The sequence below is a fragment of the Kluyveromyces marxianus genome, chromosome 2 (genome assembly GCF_001417885.1).
Source record: "Kluyveromyces marxianus DMKU3-1042 DNA, complete genome, chromosome 2".
Taxonomy (NCBI): domain Eukaryota; kingdom Fungi; phylum Ascomycota; class Saccharomycetes; order Saccharomycetales; family Saccharomycetaceae; genus Kluyveromyces; species Kluyveromyces marxianus.
In genome coordinates this window covers 1,616,430-1,639,160 of record NC_036026.1, presented here as the reverse complement: position 1 = coordinate 1,639,160, position 22,731 = coordinate 1,616,430, and the positions used below count along the sequence as shown (strand labels likewise).

The window sequence follows — 22,731 nt, the reverse complement described above, 5'->3', positions numbered from 1 at the left end:
TTACACGATCCCTCTCATGTAATATTGCATCTGTATACTATAAACATTATCTAAATAGAACTATCTGAATTTAATAAAACTGATATATTTTGGGGGAACTGCTTCCGTATTTGTTATTAATTGATTGAAATGATGGAATGAACTATTTACAATATATTTTCTTTGAATTCCTGTTTCACTTTGGCTGCGACAGGCCTTTATATGATTTCCTAAACACTAGAATTGAGTCAATCTTCTCTAAAGCGAGTTCTAATAACTCTTTACGCTTTTGTAATTCAATATGTCTTGCAATCCTGGAATCCTCTTTAGCAAACATTTCAACTTGCTCATCTGATAATTGACTTAACTTCTTATCTAACTCTATTGGAAAGTTGTAGAAGAAATCACTTAATAGCTCCACGTTTAAGAAAAGAACAGCAGTAGACGTTAATTTGTCGCTAACTGCATTTAAGAACACCTCAGGGCATTTATCCTTCTGGCTTACTGAGAAACACTTATTCTTCAAAAACTTCAATCTAAAGTTTAATAGAGCAGATCTGTCTTGTAAGAACATTGCTTCATGTCCTCGTTCTAATAAAAGGGCAGAAAACCCAAGAGTCTCTTTCCTATTAGGATCTTGCTTTAAAAATTGCACTACCTGGCTTAATTTTCTACTGCCAACCCCATTCTTAATCATATTATACCTCTCATTACACTGACGTAGTTCTTCTTTAACTAGTGCAATTGAATGTTCTTGAGCGAGAGACCAATCTCTATCTTCCAGATCAATTTCGTACTTAAATGGTTTGATACAATTCTCTACTTGATCCGCGGTAGAATAATACTTTGAATTCAATACGTTTACGGCAGTGTTGGTGACCAATTCTTTGATTAAGTCATGATTTCTTAGTTGTGACTGGTTTAGGATGTTAGTCAACTCTTGGATAATAGCGTTTGTGACTAAACTGGTTGAAAGCCTTCCCACTCCAATTTTAGTTAGACTAGATTGAGCTAACTCTAGTTTTCTGTGCCAATAAAGTGCCGATGATTCGTCTATTTCGTCCCTTGTATTTGAAAGTTCAGACAAGTTTAAGTCTTTCCAATATCTAACAGCAAGTAAATCAAGGACCTTTTGATCTAAATCCGCTTTGAGTATAGACTTCAAATCATTTCTACTGAACTTTTCTTGAAACTCCTTGATTGCGACTTTTAACACATCAACATTGTTTAATAAGTATGATTTTGGAGTTAATTGACGATCGTTAAATTCCACCTTAAACAAATATGCAGTATCATCTAATTCCTGTTGTATTAATCTTGAAGTTGGTTCAAGGGCATTGCTCATAGAAACTTCTAAGATTTTAATTAGCTTTTCTCTTAGTTTCTTAGTTCCAACTTGACATGTGGAGAAATCCTTCTTATGCTCTTTAAAAAAAGAACGTTCGAACTGCTTCGTTTGAGTTATAGCCAACGTCTCCGCTTGGTCCCCCTTTTTAGAGAAAAAGCCGTTTCCTGATGATTTATTATCAAACAATCGATGCACAGTGTTCGATTGTGGGCTTTTTGTAATAACACCAACGTAACCCATTTTTAGTGGGTATTTTTTATTATTAAGAATGGCTCTTGCTGTTTTGGCATCAACGAGATCGAGTTTTGTAATAACACCAATCGTTCTCAATCCTTGGGGATCGGCAACTTTCGAGGCACGGAGAGCCGCACTATTAGCAAGATCAACATCAGCAGCAGATATAGCTAAAATTATATTTGGATCTTCGAGATATTTGTCACATAACTGGCGAATCTTGGACTTTAGTTCTAACGGCTGGTCAACAGCCTCGACTTGAATATATCCGGGAAGATCCACTAATGAAAGGTCAGGAACAGTAGCAGATTTTATGGTTAGTTGGATTGGATCATCAGACACTGCTTCTGTACTTGGTACGGCCATATTCATTTCCATAAGAAGACGCTTAACTTCCTTGAAATCTTTCAAATTATATATTCTCAAACTTGGGAAATCAGCTGTTATTTCTTGTGAGTTAGGGGTATTGACTAAGGTTAACTCTATTGGTCTTCGTGTTACCATATTCGAACCCTTTGGTAAGAAATCCTTGCCAACTATGGATTCCAAGACAGAAGATTTACCACTTGACTGAGAACCGATAACCACTATAGATGGCAATGTTAGGTTAGCTGAGCTAGAGTCCACCTTGTTTAGAATAGATCTGATTTCAATCATCTGTTTAGTTAAGTTCAACATTTCATCCTGTGTGTTATCCTCGGTTTCATCATTTTCGTCGTCTTCTTCGTCTTCATCGTCTTCATCGTCATCTTCTCCTTCCTTTGTCTTTTTATCTTCATCGCTTTCATCATCCGACATTGAAGCCAGTAATGTAGCAGCTGCTACAGTATCGGAACCGTTATTGTTACTATTATTTCCGCCATCTCCAGATTGGCCATCCTTCTGCAACCAATCACCTAGTCTTTCTCTCATGTCCCCAGTAAAATCCTTAAACTTAGAAAGCTGTTCGCCAGTAAATGATCCCGCCTCATTAACTTTATAAGCAACATAAGACCCAAGCGCTGCGGCTCCTCCACCTATATAAGCCGGAATCCGAATCACCTTTCCTATCATACCGGGAATAAACGAAACATATCGCTTATTGGGCAAGCCGTGGACCCATAAAGGATTATTGTTCACAACATTTGAGCCAATTCTCGCATCGTGGCGGATATGTGATACCAGTGAGGGCCTTACCATCGACTGTGATGACCCAATCCGACATGTGGTTGTCCATAACCGTCTACACAGCATCATGCGATACCGATTACCAAACATCTATTCAAAACCACTTATAAGATTCCTTTAGTTGAAGCTCGATATAAAATATAATACAATAATTAATACTGAAATAGTGATACAGTTACCTTGATAAGTGTCAAAGCTGGAAGTTGAGAAAAGGAGATATTAATAAGTAATCAGTTGGTTACTATTACAGTAAATTCCCCAGGACCATACTTAACATTTGTACGTTTTTTGAGTTCAGTATAACATATGGGAAATTCTAAATAGATGTATAGTGTTTCTTTTCCTTCCTATTTTTTTCCTTCAGCAACTGCGACTGTTCACGTGACTGTGGTATCCCAAAACCCAAAACTGAACGGAGCAAGGCATCTGAATTATGAAAACATGCTATCTTCTTTTTCTTATTACCCGGGTTTATTTCTAGCTCTCTACATTCTGTAAGTTCGGTTCCATTCGTGCTTGAAATTTCGCTTATGGAAGTGTTCCATGAGGCGAATCTTTCAGTACTGCTTTTTGTCCTTCTAGAGAGGTTCAAGGGGAAGGGAACAATCAATTAAGCGGAGAAGGATTATGAAGATACTATGAAGAAAACAACAAACGAGGCATATCAGAATCCCTCCCAGAGCAAACTAGAATGATTGGTATCTCAAAAACTTCAACTGGCTACTGAAATAGTTATTGTTTGCTTCCAATGCAGCCAGCCACACATGCACGCAACACAAATGGTACTAAGTGCTAGGTTATTCAAATCACCCCCAGAAATTCGCGTCTCACTCGGTCTTTTTTTGCTCAGAAACTCCTGTACAAGCCGTACTCTAACTGTTACAAAACGATATCAAAAAAACTAAAATGAAGCACGAGAAGAAAAGAAAATTGAAAACACGAACTAAAGAATATAAAAAACAAACAAGAGAAAATAACAATAACGAAAGTATTCGGAGCCTTTTGGAATAAACACTAATATTTTTGAATAAGCAAAAGATAATCTTTAACAGACCCAAGAAATCCTGAATTTTAAGCTACCGTGTTCGAAATTTACTGAAGTTAATCATAGTGAGAACAAAAAGTCAGTCGAGCAATTAATTGAACCCAAATCTGTGATTTTTATCAATATTTTCTAAAGACTAAGAACCAAAGTAAACAAACAAATAAGTTTGAAATTTTTACGCGTTATATTCTAACATCTATTGTATCCACCAAACTAAATCAAACATATATCAATTCTGAAATGGCAGCTAAAGTTGTTAAGACCACTAAGAGTTCCCCTGCCGTCTCCTCAAAGGCTAAATCTAAGCCTACTTCGAAAGTAACAAAACCAAACTCCTTGCCAAAATATAAGGGTATGTGATAATACATTTTCCTTAGTTATTGCTGCATGCAGCATATCTGATTGAAAGTGGATGGAAATAAAAATTTTCCGATTCCTTCATTATTATAATTAATTGTTACTAACCCCCAAAATAAAATCATAAACGAATGAGTTTGTTTGTGAATTACTTTATTACCTACAGATCTTATTACCGAAGCTATTGTAGCTTTAGCCGAACGTGGCGGCTCGTCAAGACAAGCTTTGAAGTCGTACATTAAGGAGAAATATCCCGTTGGTGAAAATTTTGATACCCAATTCAACCTTGCTGTTAAGAGAGGTTTGGAATCAGAATATTTCTCTCAACCAAAGGGTCCAGCTGGATCTATTAAGCTAGTCAAGAAACCAAAGGCTGAAAAGCCAAAGGCTGAAAAGAAATCAACCTCTGCTACTAAGAAGCCAACTTCCACTGTCAAGAAGGAATCGCCAGCGGCTTCAAAGAAGTCCTCTGGTAAGGTTACTAAAAAGGTTGTCAAAAAGGAATCTCAAAAGAAGTCTGACACTAAAAAAAGTGCAGTAAAGAAGGCTGCTACCAAGAAGGCTGCTACCAAGACCAAGAAAGCAAAGAAATAAAGTAATCGAAGGCCTTGATTGAACTTTGTTAAAGGGGCATTTGGAAAAAAATTTAAAAAAACTAAAAAAAACTTACCAATCTAAAAGACAAGAAAGTTGAGAAGAAGAAAGGAAATAAAGATGATCATCATTTTACAAAGTATTTAGGATAAGCCTTGTTGTTTCTCCTATTCTCGTATTGCATGGTTTTTCTTTATGTTGATCTAGTTAGGTGGTTCTAATTACCTATGTTCATTTTCTTTCAATCAACTATTCCTTCTTCTCTTTCCTTTAAAATAATCAGTTCAAATTTGGCTATTCTTGTGCTTTCAGATACAAATATACCCCATGTCTTCACTTTATTATTCCTTTTGATGGTTTTAAAGCCATCTATATTCCCTTTTGGTGTATTTTCAATTTTGTGTTTGCTGTTTTTTTTTTTTTCCTTCGCACGAACTACATCTATCCAAGTACTCCTATTCCTTTTATCAGCTTAGCTTCCTTTTGATTATATTATTCTCTCTTTTTTTACCATGGGACGGAAGTATGCCATTTAGATTACTGACTGGTGTAATATTAACATTTACTAATTTTTCTTGAGCCTTCTCTATTGAATTATCAACCTAAGAAACTGAACAACAATAGAAATCCTAAAAAATAGTCATTCAAAAAGGCATTGCCGTTTTAACTCCTCTTTTTCTTTATGTTTTTATCTCGTAGAGAGGCTTTATTGGCTAACGTCGTCGTATTCATACATGGCCAATTCTAAAACAACTGTGATTGTGAAAACTTCACCTCTTCTATCTATCTTTTAATTACAAAATTGTAACACATTATATTGTAAACGAGTCTGAATCGAATTAGAGATAAGAGAAGTGGTCTTCAATATCACTTCAGAATCAAGTGGATCTTTTTATGAGCAAGAATGAGAATATATGTTGTAATATTATGTAACCAAATTTATCTTTTACCTAAGTCAGATTGTTACGCTGACGCCAAAATAAAACTGTCGCCGTCAGACAGAGTAATTACCCTTATTCAGCCGGGTAATTAAAATGCTTTCAGTTAAAATTTCTGTTTTTTAGGGTCTAAATGTTTAAAACTACCAGTGGCTGACATCTAGTAAAAAAAGAAATTAAAAGAAAAGCAGAAGGTAGTGAAGTTACATCTTAAAATGAGATGAGATGAGCTCAAATTACATTTTAAACTAACTTTAATAGTTAGCACACAGCATTAGCACTGCACTCATTTCTCTTTATACGATATACAAATAAACGTGCGTTGATAAGTATTGAATAGTTCGACGTTGCTGCTCTAAATATACAGAGTTTTTAGTTATGGATCAAAGAAATTATGACTGATGTGGTGAAACATGATATACATGTCTTTGACTCGATACTTCCAAAGTTACCTGAAAGTTTACAACTTCTATTAAAAGTTCTTCCTGTATTAGATGGTGTCACTGTTCAGTTACTTCAATACTTCTGCGCTAACCCTTTCAATACAACATTAGCAATTGTTTCAGAAGATATTTCCAATCTTTACTATGTCGAAACTCAGATGTTTAACTCTCTCTTGACCGTATTCAAGAGGTTATTGTGCTACTATAACAAAGATCCAACAACATTAAAAGTGTCACATATTTTGCCTGGAGTGTGGCATGATCATCATACCCCACCCTCATTCATTCAATCACATGAGAGGTACATATTATCGGTTCTACGAAAGGTGAATCTATGTCTATTTATGTTGACGCTATTAGGCAAACTGCCCTTTGGTATAGATTTTCTGGCTTACAATTTCATTGAAATATTCTGTTATAATGTTGAAAGTTCTAAAATAGAAGATCTTGTCAATGCTGACCAAACTAGGTTATTATATGGGAGACTGAAAAAACCACAAACAGTGATCTACCTGGACCTGATGACTCAATATTACATCAGTATGATTTCTTCCAGTGTTGGTAAACACAGTCAAACTTCGGATTTATTGGAAAAAGTGTTTCCAGACACGATTTTAGAAGAATTTAGGAACAAGACGATCAAGTATAATGGTTCAATTTTGCAAATAGAACTACAATGTACTGATTCTGAATCAGATTTCAAGCAACGTTGTGCTAGACGTAAGATGGCTATACTTGAAACATTGGATTTAGAAAGCTTAAAGCAAAAATACGATTGGGAGGAACGTTGTAAAGAAGTATTCAATTACGCAGTAAAGGAGGCAGAAGTTCTTTTATATGGTAAAAGAGGAAAGAGCACGCTTGAATTAACATCTTTTCCTGCTAAACAGAGGATGGATGATACGTCAAATGCTGTAACAAATAACAAAACAGACAAACCACATGTAGAGGTATATGTACTTTCGCGGAAGAAAGACTCATTGCCAGAAATAGGAATAGCATCAACAGCAGGCGCAATTAAAGAATCAAACACACTAAATTCATCAGAACTTGCAAATAAAGCATTCAAACCTAAACTAAAGCAAAAAAAAATGTGGACAAAAGAAGAAGAAGATTGTTTAAGAGAAGGTTTACTAAATAATGGCCCGGCATGGTCAAAGATATTATCCCTATACGGTCCGGGAGGCACCATTTCAGAGACTCTAAAAAATAGATCACAAGTTCAACTTAAGGATAAGGCGAGAAACTGGAAAATGTATTACTTGAAAAACGCCATGCCAATTCCAACTTATCTTGAAAAAGTCACTGGTGATCTTGAACGAGGAATGAAGGCAAACAAGAGAAGACCTAAAGCGGGAACTACCGTCATTCAACGAGCTAATGAGAAGACGAGATATGGCTCTAAGTCGCATATAGCAGATGATTCTTTGCAGCAAAAGTTACCAAAATCAAGTTAGGACAAATATTTTTTTTCAACACTGTACATACTCTATTAGCTAGAGAAATTTTTATGAAGGGCCACTGATATATATATACAGGCAGTTTCAAACGCAACTTTATAGAAACTATATTATTACCCGGTATAAAGATCGAATAAAAACTTGTGAACACTATTAGAAACTTTCGCATATTTGTGTTTCCAGATCATTTGTGCAACATTATTTCAGAATGCATTTTCCTGAAATGTCAGTGTCAGTTTTTGAGGTTTCAGATTCACAAAAAGTGTCTGAAAAGAAAAGTGTTAGATTTAAAAGACATCTATATCAGGACAAGACATGAGTAAATGTCGTTTTTGAGGATTTCTTTAACTACCGTTCTTCCAGAAGAGATGCAAGTACCTTGCGGGGCTTTGTGTTTATCGAAGAATTATTGCACCAGTAACATTTTTGGAAAATAACTGACATGCTGATGTTGCAAATGCTAAAGATTCGTGGGCAATTTAGCAATATTGTGCTTTGAAGTATAAAGTCCATACACAATTTGTAATTTAAATATAACGGTACCTGGAAGTTTGGTGGTGCGTTTGGGATATCCCCCTTTTTTTCTTCCTTTCTTACTCTTGTATTTTAAAGACCAAGGAATATAAATCTGGCACCAATATATATAAGGTTCCTATCGGACCATCGTTATCCCTGTCTATTAATTACAGGATTTTATTATTCTCCGTGCATTTAGCATTTCTCCAATATTAAAAAGTTTGAAGCACAACAATGGTTGGCGCAGATACGGCGAACTATGTTATTCGCCCTCAAGAACTGATTGTTCAAGAACATCCGGCATACCATGCAGCAGACAACATACAGGAAAAGATTAGAGTTGCGAAGACTGAATGTAAACAATTATATGATCACATTAACAGAATAAAGGGAGAGATTCAAGACACGCAGTTAATGAATCTTTCACATAGCATCAATTCGTTGAATGGTATTAACTTACAGCCGATTCGAACGTTAAAAGGGCATAGTAATAAGATATCGGATCTAAAATGGAGTCAAGATTCAAAAAGTATTCTCAGTTCTAGTCAAGACGGTTTCATCATTATATGGGATCCCATGACAGGTTTAAAAAAAAGTGCCATTCCGTTACTATCACAATGGGTGCTAGCTAGCGCCATAAGTCCAAACGGAGACTTTGTTGCAAGTGCAGGGTTAGATAATCATTGTACTGTTTACCGTGTAGCTAAGGATAACAAAATACAGCAGAATGTCATATCCATATTCAAAGGACATACTTGTTACATATCTGCCACAGAATTTCTTAATGATCGTACAATACTCACTGCAAGTGGTGATATGACATGTGCAATGTGGGACATACCAAAGAGTAAAAGGATCAGGGAATATATTGATCATCTAGGTGATGTTTTAACTATGGATCTTCCACCGGCACAAACACCAAGATATGGTAACAATTTTATTTCCGGAGGTTCCGATGGATACGCCTACCTTTGGGATGTAAGACAGCCAAATTCGGTACAGAGTTTCTTTGTGAGTGATAGTGATATAAGCTCCATTAAATTCTTTAACAATGGTGAGTCTTTCATGACCGGTTCAGATGATGGAGCTGCAAGGTTATTTGACCTGAGGAGTGATTGTCAAATATCAACATATTCCCTTTCTTCAGCATTTCATCAGCAGCGTCAAGCAAATCCCACATATCAATCTGGACAAAAACTACGTTACGGTTCATCCTCATCTTCCACCTCTTCGGGTCATATTCCCAGGACACCACAATCAGTAAACTTTAAAGAGACCTATATTGAAGATCAAGGAATAATATCCATAGATTTTAGTCGTTCAGGGAGAATTATGTTTGCTTGTTATGCTGATTACGGTTGTGCAGTTTGGGATATAATTAAGGGGGAAATGATTGGTAAGATTGACGGTCATCGGAACAGAGTTAATGCCGTAAAAACAAGTCCAAATGGGTTGGTTGTCGCATCAAGTTCATGGGATATGACTATCAAATTGTGGGCTCCGACCTGTAGATAAAAGGTGTAACACAAAAGTACCAATGATTACCAAATAATGTTGATACTATGAGTTATTGATACCGGTATCACTTTTTTTGGTATTTGGGGTGTAACTTATTGCAAAATGTCATTTGAACTTGCTTCGACCATATTGCAAATTTTTTCAAGTAAGTTTGTTGGCAATTGAGATAGTAAGATCACAAACTCATCGTCATTATGAAAATGCTTTGTAATTTCTGCAGAAACTGGTGGAAACGTAACAATTGAATTTATTATGCTTTGTATAGTTTCAACATTACTTAGGGTGATAAGATGAATCACCTTTTGTAAATTTGTAATAAATATCGGATTTATTTCATCTTTATCTTCATCAGGTACATCTCCAAATCTCAGTAGCTCATTCCTTACTTTAGGATTATTAAAGGGGAACCGACCTTCAAAATCAACATTGTAGGCGTTTTCATCGAAAGATAAACCATGACGAAAGGTATATGTCGTGGTAGAAAACTTGAGTTTTGCCACAATCTTCATTTCAAATTCTCCCCATCCTTTTTCATCTAACGTGAATGGAGGTTTATTGAATTTGCGAGTTGATACCTCAAAACTTGGATGAAGGTAATATATAACTGAGTCAAACAGTGATGCTGGTTTTTCTTCCCCTATCTCATTCAACACAAAAATCTCCACCCGCCATTTTCTAATGGGTAAGTTATGCACTTTTGGTTCATCACTCAATATTACTTGTTGAGTTTTTATTCGCACCGTTCGAAGAACGTGTGGCTAATCAATATGATAGCAATCATGTTATTTATTTGTTAGTATGAAGTTACAAGTAGTAAGTATTATACTAACTGCGTTTGCACTTACTAAGTAATAATCCTCATTCATAACACAAGTGGTGTTGGTCACTTTAATTGGTAGTTTTGATCTTCTAATCCCTCGCTTGCTCATACAAATTCTCGTTAGTTGCTCGAGTAAAGTGAATTCTTTTGTAGTTTTTTTTATGTAGGGCATACATGGATTCGCACATAAGTACACACACACACACACATATATATATATATATACTGACGAAAAGATGTTTGAGGATTCCCTCATCTAAGGAGCCTAATAGAACCTTGCTTCAACCAAATTTATTAGATGAGATACTTCTGTGAAAGTGAATTAAGATTTCACAAATCAAATATTAAGAAATACATGTACTATTCAGTAAGATATAGGAAATAACAAAATCGAGTTTAGGTTTTTCGATTCATTCAGTGTTTTTCTTTACATACTCCCATAAACTCTTTAGTAAACTCTCAGGGAGACTATAGAGATCAATGACAAATTCGCCTTCTTCTACATTGTTTGTGATATTCATTTCAGGTGTTCTATTATCAGTTATCATTTGTACAACGCCAACTAATGTGTCCTCATTAAGTTTAGTCAAACCAAATGCTAACTTCTCCAAATTCACGGAGCCCTTAATAGTAGAGGCTGAAACTGACTTTGCCTTCTTTGCTTTAGAATCTCCGTTTGTACTTGGTGCTTTTCTTTTATCACCTGGTGTTGCTGCGGAAGCAACGGTTGAACTGGGAGTAGAAGGAGTGACTGCATCATCGACTGCCCCACTCTTCTCTAGTTCAGCCTTTAAAAGAGGCTTGTTAATAGGAACCTGGATGACATGGTCAATCTCATAAGCATCTTTCATGAAATGAAGATCATGGCTTAATTTTTTTTCACCACCCTTCTCTAAAAGATGTGCACTGATCAGTAGCTCAAAGCCACCCCATCCTTGTTCTTCAATTTTGAACGGCGGTTCAGTAAATGTTCTGTGTGGGTTGGCAAAAGTAGGGTGCAAATGGTACACTACCTTATCGAATATTGTTGCTGGAACTTCGTTTCCTTTATCATCCAAAAGCACTATCTCGATGCTCCATTGACGCATAGGAAAATTTTCCACTGGGGGTGGAACATCTGGTAGCACAGATTGCTTGGTTTTGATTCTTACTGTTCTTTTTACTGTCTGATATTATATTTCGAGTGAACGTGTTATTATGTTAGTAAAAGGTTCTGTTGAAACTGCTAAAGGGATAACAAAGCACCCAGTGTGCATGATCATAATCCGACTTGGGCAAACATGAATAAAGATCATAAAAACATACAGAAACCATTGTTGGTTGATGGAGGATCGGTTATTTAAGGCTATGTGATATGACCATATACGAGTTTAATGTATCTTGCTAGTTTTTTCAAACTTAACTTCATTTCATTTGTTTTCATTATTTCATGCTTGAGAGAAGACAACTGGTAAAAGTGAAAAGAATAAGAAATGACGACCACAATGCAACATGAATTCTTTGCTCAGAGAGGTCTCAACCTTGATAACAAGCCTTGTGCCCTTTTAATAGTAGGAAGTCATTTCCTTTACCACGGGAGTTGAGATGTTGAATAACCATATCACGTGATTAGATATTAGTGTTACAAAGGGAACGAATAAGTAGAGGGAAATAGAAGGTAACACGCTGCATATGAATTAGCTTCAATATATACAAGTTTAGGCAGGTATGAAATCAATTATGGTAAGACAGAGAAATACATATATGTACGGCTTTTTTTTTTCTTGACTACCGTGTACTGTAGTACTCATTGGCATTTGGTTATGATATGAGAAGACATTAATAAATTCAATTACTGAAAACGTTTTTAAATTGAGCGCCAATGCTAGAGCGAATAGCTGCAGGTGATGCTTTTAAATCATTAGGTAAAGTTTTCCAGTCGATTTTTTGAAAGATTTGTTTTAATTGCATCTTTGGATCTTCATTCTTGAACGTCTTTAGGATATCCAAGACCCGAGCGTCTACTTCTTTTTGAGATGCAACTGGTAAGGCATCGCGGTATACTTCAATAATCTTTATTTCACTAGCTTCCTTATCAACTAAGTCCTCCCTTTTGTTCTTGATAAATTCGTTGATAGAGTCGGCTCTTTGAGAGATTAGCTTGGAGTAGATATCGTACAAAGCAAATTCGTCTAGGTCCTTGCTCTTGTTATCAATCTCCTTGTTTTTGATAGCAGATAAAAGACCTCTAATTGTTGTCTTCTTCAAGTTATCCTTGGCAAGCATTGCCTTTTTGAGATCCGTTTTCAATAGAGTGATGGCATCGTTGTAACTCTGAGAACTGGCAAACCTTACCAGCGTTCTGCTAGATAAAATCGAACCACTACGAAAGAAAGTGCTTCTAAACATCACTTGTTGGCTTATATTATTGCTCAAGGTCAACTTTGGTAAGTTAACTTCTATCACAACCTTTAATGAACTGAAGACGTAAGCGTCAATAATAAGACTAAACAATATATTCTTTTTTTTTTTTTTTTTTTTTTTTTTTTTTTAACTAATGCTCGCAATTGGTTAAAACTTGAATTAGCATACAATAAAAATGTACATATGTAAGAAAATTCGAATCCTTTAAGACTTTAAAAGTCCAGTATGTATTTAATACTTCCAATATCACCTAGTGTAAGTGAAAGTTATTTTGGTTTATTCTTTATTGCGGTATATAGTATAGTACATATCGGAGAAAAAACAAATGATACAAGATCGTAATGCTATTCTATTTTTCACTTTCCTTTTCCAAAAATTCTGTCCATAAGGATACGAAGTTTTGGGTCCGAGAGCCTGTATGGACGTGATTAGGGTTCTGAATTAAACCTGCTTGTGACTTTTTGTCCGCATCCCAGTTAAGGAAGCTTGAAATTAGCTCCAAAACTTCAAACTTTTTAGGATCACCTCTAGGAATGGTAACAAATGATATGAATAAATTGGAGATTAGTTCTTTATCCACATTTTCAGAGTCATTGCTCTGCTTGAGCATCGCCAATGCCTTAGTTAAATGTTCGTTAAGGATAATAGCCTCATGACGTAATTTACCGATTTGGAGAACTCTTTCTTTAACTTCTTGTTCAAACTTTTCTTTTAATGCAACATCTTCTTCCATGGATTTCATTTTTTCCTTCATGACATTAATTTCAGATGCACTTTGCTCTTTATGTTTGGCTAACTGTGATATTTCTTCACTGAGCTTTGCATATTCGGCTGCCTTTTCTTTCTTTAATGTATCGATGGCAGTCTTAGCGTCAGAAAGTTGTCCCTCTAGGTTAGAAATAACTTGACTTTGTGATTCCTTGATATCTGTAAGTTGTTTTATTTGCTGCTCAAAGTCTGCTATCTGCTCTTCAAGTTCACGCTTATCCTGTTTCTCATTATTGATAATAATTTCCAGATTCGCAATTTGAGATTTGAGGTTCTCAATTTCAGTCTTCATAGACATGCTCAAGCTGGATCTCTCACGAGTGATGTCTTCAAGCTGGTGTTGTAATTTTTTGACCTCATCCTTTAGATTTTGGCACTCAGAGCTCAATCCTTCGCACTCCTTATTCAAATTTACTATCTCGTCGTTTAATGTAGAAATTGTTTCTTGATTATCCTGAATCTCCGATTCATTAGATTTTAGCTTCTGTTTTAAACTAATGTTCTGACTTTCATATTCATCTAGCTGCTCTCTGGTATTTTCTAGTTCTTGTTGTGCTTCTTTCATCTGACTGAAGACCGTTTTCATAGACGAGATCTTACTTAGAAGAGTGTTGTATTTAAATTCGTATTGATCTCTTTCTTGCTTAACAAGATCAAGCTCGTTATTTTTTGAGTCTTCAGATGATTGTTGGGGATTGGTTTGTTCTTCCAACTTCTTCTCTGATTCTTTCAATTCTACTCCCTCTTCTGCCTCTTCGACAACTTCCTTTTCTATCGATTTCTCTGACTCTTGTGATTCTATTTCATCCTTGACTTCTTCTTTTCTCGCTACTTCTTCTACTTCCTGTGGTACTCCCTCTTGTTGAGTAGCGATGCTATGATCTTCTGTTTTATTCTCGGGTAGTTCAAGATTATTGGAATGAACCAGTGAAGAATCTTGTGCTTTATTGGAATCAACAGGCTTGACGTCTTTCGCTGATCCAGCAGCCTTGGCTTTATGACTGCCGCTTCCCTTCTTCTTATTCTTTGCCATTATTTGGTTCAAAATACAACGGATAAAACAAAAAGTTTATCTAGTCACTTAACAGATGCCAAAATCACAAATAAGGCAGTATATATAGTAATACTATAACTCTATAGTTCCTTTATTTGGGAATGTATTAGCCCAATTGTCTTCTAAAAATCATTTAACTGCTTTGAACTTTTGGCATTTCCACGTACGCTTTTTTTCTTAATATTAGAATTTGGTGATACATTTTAAATGAAAAATAGGTTTTAAACTGAACAATCAATAAGATATTAATGAAGCGCAGAACGCTCGCCAAAACTTACTCAGGTTGTACTCCAATCAGCAATTGAAAGGTTGTGCTTTTCAAGGAATACCTTGTTGCTAACGCATTGACCTATAAAACGAGTTTCTAAGGTAGAATATTCGTACCCACAATGGCAAACATTGAGGAGCAATTGAGGGCAGCAAGTAACCGGAACAAGGTATCAACTCTGCCGACTAAGAAGACCGACGACCCACCTGTGATTGATTTAGATCTAGATGATGATGATTTGGACATGCTAGTCTCCCAACCAAAAAGAAGTCGTAGCAGTACTCAGAATGCCGATGAAGATAGCATTGAAAACAAGGATCACAGCCCAGAACAGCCTGCGCCTAAGAAACAAGCAATAAGCAAACTTGGCAGAAAAACTCCAATTGAGAAAAGACAGATTGAATCACCACAAACGGTTGAAGAACTCCTAAACTCCATACCTTCTGTGGATCTCGATAACGTCACTACTAAGGAGACTACTCAATTTGCTTGGAAGGGAGCGAGTGATGACGGTTCTGGAGGTGGACAAGATATAGAAATACCTGAAGGACGACCAGATTGTCTGCTAGGTTTAACCATTGTATTTACAGGGACACTTCCTAACCTGGACCGGACTACTTCTGAGAATTTGGCCAAAAAGTACGGCGCTCGTGTTACGAAATCGATATCAAAGAAGACTTCAGTGGTAGTATTGGGAGAAGAAGCTGGACCAAAGAAACTTGAAAATATAAAGAAATTGGGAATTAAGGCAATAGATGAAGAAGGATTTAAGGCCCTCATCGCTGGTATGCCAGCTAATGGAGGTGACAATATTGAAGCAGAAAAGGCAAGAAAGAAGCTAAAAGAGCAAGAGGAGCAGGCCATGAGAGATGCCCAAAAAATGGCGAAAGAGCAAGAAGAGAAGGAGAAGAAAAGCTCAATGAGTAAGGGTAATAATTTGTCCAGTAAGGAATTTGTGAGTGAATCTAATAAGCTATGGACATCTAAGTATGCGCCGACAGACTTGAGACAACTCTGTGGTAATAAAGGTGCGATCCAGAAATTACAAAACTGGCTACAAAGTTGGAATTCTGGTAAAAAGCCTCAAATGAGAGCTGTAATGCTTTCAGGTCCACCAGGTATTGGTAAGACAACTGCAGCACACTTAGTTGCGAAATCTTTAGGATATGACGTGCTCGAGAAGAACGCTTCTGATGTTCGTTCAAAAGGTTTACTAAACTCTAGTGTAAAATACGCATTAGATCACAAATCTGTCATTGGTATGTTCAAAAATATTTCAATGGAAAATCAGCCCAAAAATGGTAAACGTTTTGTTATTATTATGGATGAAGTTGATGGTATGAGTGGTGGTGACAGGGGTGGAGTTGGTCAATTGGCCCAGTTTTGTAGGAAGACAAACACTCCCATGATCCTTATATGTAATGAGCGCAACTTACCGAAAATGAGACCATTCGATCGTTCCGTTCTCGATATACCTTTCAGAAGGCCGGATGCACAAGCTGTAAAAGCTCGTTTAATGACAATAGCCATGCGAGAGAAGTTCAAGCTTGACCCTAACATCATAGACAGACTAGTATCTGTTACGAGAGGTGATATGAGACAGATAATTAATCTTTTATCTACGGTTACCACTACATCGAAGTCAATTGGCAGTGATAATATAAAATCACTCTCCGATAACTGGGAGAAAAATGTGGCATTGAAGATATTTGACATTACTCCAAAACTTCTAAGTGGTGGTATATATACCGAAAATGGTGCTAAACAATTCCCTTTATACAAAAAAATGGAATTGTACTTTGACGATTTTGACTTCACCCCGTTAATGATACAAGAGAATTATACTTCCACGACACCAACTCTATTGAGACCCGGCGATACACATCTAAGTGCAGTGGCTGCTGCTGCAGAATCAATTTCAGAAGGTGACCTTGTCGACAAAAAAATCCGTAGTGCTGACCAGCAATGGTCTTTGCTACCACTACATGCAGTATTATCTACTGTAAGGCCCTCTTCGAAAGTTGCTGGTAATATAACAAAAAGAATCAATTTCTCAGCCTTTTTGGGCCAAAACTCCAAAATGGGTAAATACTACAGACTATTGCAAGATATTCAGTACCATACTAGATTGAGCACATCAACAAACAAATTAGGTTTACGTTTACAATATATGCCAACGATGAAAAAACACCTACTAGATCCATTGATTACAGGCGGTAAAGATGGTATTCAAGATATTATTGAGTTCATGGACAACTACTATTTATCAAAAGAACATTGGGATGCAATAATGGAATTTTACGTTGGAAGAGATAAAACAGAAGATGTTCTCAAATCAATACCTTCGGCAACCAAATCAGCATTCACTCGTGCCTACAATAGTACATCACATCCAACTCCTATCATGAAGTTGGGCTCTTCTAATGTGAAGGGAACCTCAGTGGCACGTCCAGACTTCGAAGATGTTGTTGATGTTGATGATGAAGTGGTCGCTGAAGAAGAAGAGACAAAGGATAACAACGAAATTGATTTCAAAAAGGATAAATTTATCAAACAAGTTAATAAGAAGAAGACCAAAGCTAAACCAAGGAAAAATACATCTAAAAACTAGATAGATAAATGAATTTATTTTTAAACACTTACTGTAAATGTTCGAACTTACCTAAAAATGCGTTCTTAATCCAATAATATATCTTTTCATACACCATCCGTTGAGCGTTATGAAACATAATTGAATGATCTGAATCTGGGAATATATGTAAATCAAAGTTTCTGACGTTTTGTAGATTCAGATTATCAACAAAATCATATGTATTTTGAATATGGACATTATCATCCGCTGTTCCATGAATTAACAAAAATCTTTTTGAAAGCCCAAAGGAGTCGTAATCCTTTACTCTAGAAACCTTTTCATATGCATCCGTTTTTAAAGGCAACCCTAAATACCTTTCCGAGTATATAGAGTCATAATACTTCCAGTTCGTAACTGGGGCTACTGATACAGCGTATTTGAAAGTGTTTCCTTTATCATATTCTAATGTTTTTAAAGTAACGAACCCTCCATATGACCATCCCCAAACAGCAACCTTATCTTCATCAATTACCCCTTCATTTTCTTTTATATAGTTTTGGGTAACCGTTACAAGATCTCGAGGTTCCCAGAATCCTAATTTTTCAGTTGCCCAACTTCGAAACTTCCAACCCTTGCCTCCTGTACCACGAGGCTCTATTTTTAAGACGATTGCATTAATATTTGACGATAAACTCTCTTCTAATGAAGCTGAGAATTTTGTGGTAAATGTTTCTGAACCTGGTCCTCCATAAACGTAAACTAATAAAGGGTGCAAGACTTTTGGGTCAAAGTTTTTTGGCTTAATCTCGATGTAATTGATGATGACATCGTCTTCTAGATGCATTTCTCTATAAGATGTCACAGGGAAATTGTACCTTTGTATAGCGTCTTTAATATGCTCGTTTTTAGTTATTGAAATGAGATTTTTATCTTCATTATCTGTTTGGATAATGTGATTTGTACTCCCAGTAATTGTTTCCGGAATATCTGGTCCGAGATATTGCTTAATCGCAAATTGACCGCTAGGTGAAAGAATGAACTTGGAGTATTCATACTTTTCTTGATTTACTAGGATTTGCTTTTCATCTCCTGCTTCTTCTTCACCTACAAGCGATGTGGAGAGAAGTTGCTGACCCATTGGGTGAAAGTAATTTGAGTGGAAAAACACGATATTCTGCTCCTTATCCACAGCTACCAAATCCTTGACTTCATATTCTCCCTTTGTGATTTGTTTTGGGTCTTTATCCTTTGGTGAATTGAAATAGAAAATGTGTGGATATCCATTAGCATCTGGTAAAACATCAAGAAAGGACGCTCCGTTGGATTCGTTACGAATTGTAATAATATCTTTACATTTTTCTATCCATCCATGATATTTTGTTGCATCTCTAGTCCGAAGAGTCTCTGCTTTCTTTTCTGGATAGTTGTAAACCATCGTATGGAGTATTTTTGACTCCCGATCAGACATTTTATAAAGAAAGTTGTTCTCATCCAGCCATTTTGCATAGTAAAGTAGCGACTTGTCCTCATGATTTGTGTTTTCGATCTTTCCAGATGAGTTGTCAGTTAAATCAAAATATAAGAGGGATAGTTCTGGATTGTTCATTCCTGGAAGTGGGTATTTAACTTCTTTTTTGGAAGTAGATTGCATTCCATTAATGAATATTGGAAATTCATAGCTATTAACCTTGGTATCATCAATTCTTGCATATGTAAGTTTTGAATCATCGGGAGACCACCAAACTGCGACATCATCGCTGATGAGTTCCTCTTCATAAACCCAGTCTGTTCTTCCGTTAATAATAGTTTTTGAACCATCAAAAGATACTCTGCGAACATCATTCGGGTCACGAATACGTTGGACGTACAAATCGTTTTCATGGACAAAATACAAGTAATTATAGTTAGGAGAGAAGTGACAAAATGATAATCTAGGATGTGGAGATATTGAGTCATTTGGTTTAATTGGATAAATAGCACCAGAATTTATATCGTAAAGCCAATACAAAGCTGAAGATGAGTGCCGGTGTGCCTTAAAGATGCTTGTTCCTAAAATCGCATAGTCCAGCGAGAATGCCACTATTATAGACTCTAGTTCATGATTAGCCCCATTGAAATCAAAGCGTGTGTTTGAAATGAGTACTGAAAAATCTCTATCCTTTAGCTTCTTTGCTACTATTACATTTTCGTCTTGGGAATTTGTTTCCATAGTTATATATAACCCTTCATCTTTATTTTTGGTGATGTCGTCCATTGTAGGAGGCGATAAAAACTTAAAGGCTGCATCTTGGCTTTGGAAGGTTCCATTTAGAAATGCTTGGACTGGAAAACCATTATTATCCATCAAATTATTAATATTCGATTTTCCTGAAAGTGTAATATGCCGGTAGAAGATGTTTAAAAGTAGCACTACTGCCAGAGTGGCTACTACTAAAACTGAGAGCCATTGAAACCAAGGCTTCTTTTTCGGTAATATAGACTCAGCATTCCACTGAGATAGCTGTCTTTCTATATCAAAAATATCATCACGTTGCTTCAATGGTGTATCTGGATCCGATTCCTGAAAGGAGTCAAGTTCAAAATTTACCACTTGTTCTCCCTGAGGAATACTAGGTAAAGAAGATACGCTGGAATTGAGCCTTTGCAAGAACATCTGAGGATTACCTCTTTTATGAGTTGTCATCTTACAAAGAAAAACAATTCAATGGAATTTCTCTTCTAACCCTTACAGATAGCTCTTAGGTGTCCTGTTGCCTATATATATATGCGTATTATTTGGATATCATTATCGTACAATAAATGTGAGAATGCGTGCCTTTTGTGAGCATTTGAGACCTTGCCCAAACTCATCGCAATTATTGTTGACATTTTTTTTCGGCGATCCCTGAGTTGAACATCTTAAATTGTTCATGTTATACGTATTTGCGCATTGATGAACTGAATAGGAAAAAATATGAGGAAATAATTTAAGGCATAAAACGAAAAGATGCGAATTTGAGGTATGATAATCAAAACCTCAATTCTCTGCTTGATGCCACAGAGAACACAGGCGAAGAAACACATCCACCTAGTTCTTGTGGTTGATGGCTTGTGTGATGAGTAATGTTTTACAGTTTACTTATATTATTTAGAACTGACTTTCATCAAGTTCAAGTTAGAAAAGGAATTGGAGGACGAACAAAAAAAACATAACGACAAACATAAGTTAGCGTTAAATTTATTCTTGTTGAGCCAAAGCAGCAATCTTGGCAGCAACACGAGCCTTTCTTTCTTCTCTGGTCAACTTAACTTGTCTGTACTTCTTGGATTCAGCAGCGTATTGTTCCTTGGTGAACTTCTTTTCGGTTGGCTTGAAAGATGGGTCTTCTCTGATAGCAGCATGAGCTTCAGCGTAGATGTCTTCGATAGCGTCAGCGTCGATGTCATCGGCCAAGTAACCCTTGAACAATTCTCTGTATCTTTCTTCATCGTCATCGGCCAATTCTTCCATGTATTGGGAAACGTGACCACCGAAGATGTAGCTTCTCAACAAGTCAGCGTCCAATTCTTCAGCTTCAAAGTCCCAACCTGGGAATCTGTTTTCGGAGTGAGGAACGTACAAACCACCGTCAGAAGCACCCTTCAAAGCACCAAAGATTCTGGCACCAGTGGTGGTTCTTTGCAAACCGACATCCAAGTAGACCTTGAATGGTCTTGGACCGTCTTCGACAGCTTCGGTCAATTCGTATTCACCTTCTGGTTCTTCGACACCAGCGTAGGTTTCGTCCAAACCCAACTTTTGCAAGGTTCTTCTGGCCAACAACAAACCGGTAGCGTAAGCAGCAGACCAGTTAGTCAAACCATGGGTGATACCGTATCTTGGTAGTTCATGGGAGTAAGCAGCAGACAAGACAACGTCACCGGTGATGGTGGAGGAGATGATTTGGGTGATGATGTCCTTGTTGGTGAATCTAACAACCAATCTGTACTTTGGAGTGTTGTACTTAGCCTTGTGTTGAGCAACTAATCTCTTTCTGGCATAGTAGTCAGTCTTACCTTCTCTTCTTCTTCTGAAGGGAGTTTGGTATCTGGAATGGTAAGCAGAGGTTTTGATATCCTTGATGAAAGCCATGGTCGACAGATCGCTACGTTACTGGAGCCCTTTTGTTAAACAAAACGAATATTTAATACACTTACAAACAAGTACTGTAATTGACTAAAACTCATCTTGTATTAAAAGCATTGAAAAGTTGAAAAACCTCTGATGCGAGAGCGATGATGTGCAAGCCAAAGAAAATAAAAAAATCAATAAAAAAATCGAAAAGAATTAAAAAAAAATTTTGACAAAATGCTACTCTACACTACGGGGTAGTCTTCGAGGAGTGATGTACCGGATCAAATCAACTTATAGGTTTCGAAGGGGTCCCCCTTTGAAACCTTTCAGTTTTAGCACATACAAATAAAATACATTTTTCGCCTGCGCACGGCCACACAGAGAAGCAAGCAGCAGTAGCACCAGCCTTGGTATGTGCGTCCCTACATATTATAGGATGTACGGATTCACCCATAGTTTAAATTTGGAGATCCTGAACACTATAGTATGCCTGTTCTTGGAAATGTTATCTTTCTCTCAAACTTTCGTATGGTGTCTGGGTTCCACTCTATGAAATATGGAACATCCGTACACCGTCTGGCCAGTCCCGCCTATATGCCAATAAAAGTAATAAAAAAAAAGTAAAGCACGTAAATATCATATTATATCTCTTTTCGGTTTATGCATAAACAGAATAGAAGCCATTCCCAGACCAGCCCGTGCCCACAGGGACTCATGAGCGGACCCCTTCTTTTAAGCCCGCCTAAGACCACATCCATGTCTGCGTCCTGTACTTGGCGCTGCAAAGGGAAGCAGTCACCGGCTAACCCGGATATTCCCTTCCGTCAGTCACTTATAATGCACCGCAGCACACCCGGCAGCCCAGAAGGTCCATAATAAAACTCACAAGATAAAAAAAACAGTCAAGTCTAATATACGTAGAAAAGTATACCAGGGCTCAGCCCCCTCGGTTCGTCCTAGAACTCCATGCGTGGTCCGCCCAGTAATAAAGATACACACTATTTTGCAAGTCCATTATAGACCTCGCTCACTCTCTCTCTATCGAGTGGAGCAGCAATATGATGATGGTGCCGACACAGCCTGCTAGCTCAGCCTGTCAGTTTAGTCAAGTTATTGTAATCAATCGCACGGAGTACGAACCTATTATGCACGGA

At 36.8% G+C, this 22,731-nt stretch overlaps 9 protein-coding genes across 9 annotated transcripts; 3 read left to right on the top strand and 6 right to left on the bottom strand.

The window, feature by feature from the left end:
* Nucleotides 1-175: 175 nt before the first annotated feature.
* MGM1 (dynamin-related GTPase MGM1) lies at nt 176-2,614 on the bottom strand (the record flags this gene model as incomplete). The annotated part of the gene is made up of 1 exon (XM_022818453.1): nt 176-2,614. One exon carries the CDS (start codon nt 2,612-2,614, stop codon nt 176-178), a length of 2,439 nt encoding a protein of 812 aa, XP_022675119.1.
* Nucleotides 2,615-6,056: 3,442 nt separating this feature from the next.
* Nucleotides 6,057-7,562, top strand: TBF1 (Tbf1p; the record flags this gene model as incomplete). Its single annotated transcript, XM_022818452.1, has 1 exon — nt 6,057-7,562. One exon carries the CDS (start codon nt 6,057-6,059, stop codon nt 7,560-7,562), a length of 1,506 nt encoding a protein of 501 aa, XP_022675118.1.
* Nucleotides 7,563-8,315: 753 nt separating this feature from the next.
* On the top strand, nt 8,316-9,596 carry STE4 (G protein subunit beta; the record flags this gene model as incomplete). Its single annotated transcript, XM_022818450.1, has 1 exon — nt 8,316-9,596. One exon carries the CDS (start codon nt 8,316-8,318, stop codon nt 9,594-9,596), a length of 1,281 nt encoding a protein of 426 aa, XP_022675117.1.
* A 1,233-nt stretch (nt 9,597-10,829) lies between these two features.
* On the bottom strand, nt 10,830-11,733 carry SAS5 (Sas5p; the record flags this gene model as incomplete). The annotated part of the gene is made up of 2 exons (XM_022818449.1): nt 10,830-11,585; nt 11,725-11,733. 2 exons carry the CDS (start codon nt 11,731-11,733, stop codon nt 10,830-10,832), a joined length of 765 nt encoding a protein of 254 aa, XP_022675116.1.
* A 513-nt stretch (nt 11,734-12,246) lies between these two features.
* On the bottom strand, nt 12,247-12,684 carry AIM41 (Aim41p; the record flags this gene model as incomplete). Its single annotated transcript, XM_022818448.1, has 1 exon — nt 12,247-12,684. One exon carries the CDS (start codon nt 12,682-12,684, stop codon nt 12,247-12,249), a length of 438 nt encoding a protein of 145 aa, XP_022675115.1.
* A 487-nt stretch (nt 12,685-13,171) lies between these two features.
* Nucleotides 13,172-14,623, bottom strand: RUD3 (Rud3p; the record flags this gene model as incomplete). Its single annotated transcript, XM_022818447.1, has 1 exon — nt 13,172-14,623. The coding sequence occupies one exon, from the start codon at nt 14,621-14,623 to the stop codon at nt 13,172-13,174; it is 1,452 nt and encodes a 483-aa protein (XP_022675114.1).
* Nucleotides 14,624-15,033: 410 nt separating this feature from the next.
* On the top strand, nt 15,034-17,523 carry RFC1 (replication factor C subunit 1; the record flags this gene model as incomplete). The annotated part of the gene is made up of 1 exon (XM_022818446.1): nt 15,034-17,523. The coding sequence occupies one exon, from the start codon at nt 15,034-15,036 to the stop codon at nt 17,521-17,523; it is 2,490 nt and encodes an 829-aa protein (XP_022675113.1).
* A 28-nt stretch (nt 17,524-17,551) lies between these two features.
* On the bottom strand, nt 17,552-20,167 carry STE13 (Ste13p; the record flags this gene model as incomplete). The annotated part of the gene is made up of 1 exon (XM_022818445.1): nt 17,552-20,167. The coding sequence occupies one exon, from the start codon at nt 20,165-20,167 to the stop codon at nt 17,552-17,554; it is 2,616 nt and encodes an 871-aa protein (XP_022675112.1).
* Nucleotides 20,168-20,701: 534 nt separating this feature from the next.
* Nucleotides 20,702-21,595, bottom strand: RPL5 (60S ribosomal protein uL18; the record flags this gene model as incomplete). Its single annotated transcript, XM_022818444.1, has 1 exon — nt 20,702-21,595. One exon carries the CDS (start codon nt 21,593-21,595, stop codon nt 20,702-20,704), a length of 894 nt encoding a protein of 297 aa, XP_022675111.1.
* Nucleotides 21,596-22,731: the final 1,136 nt, after the last annotated feature.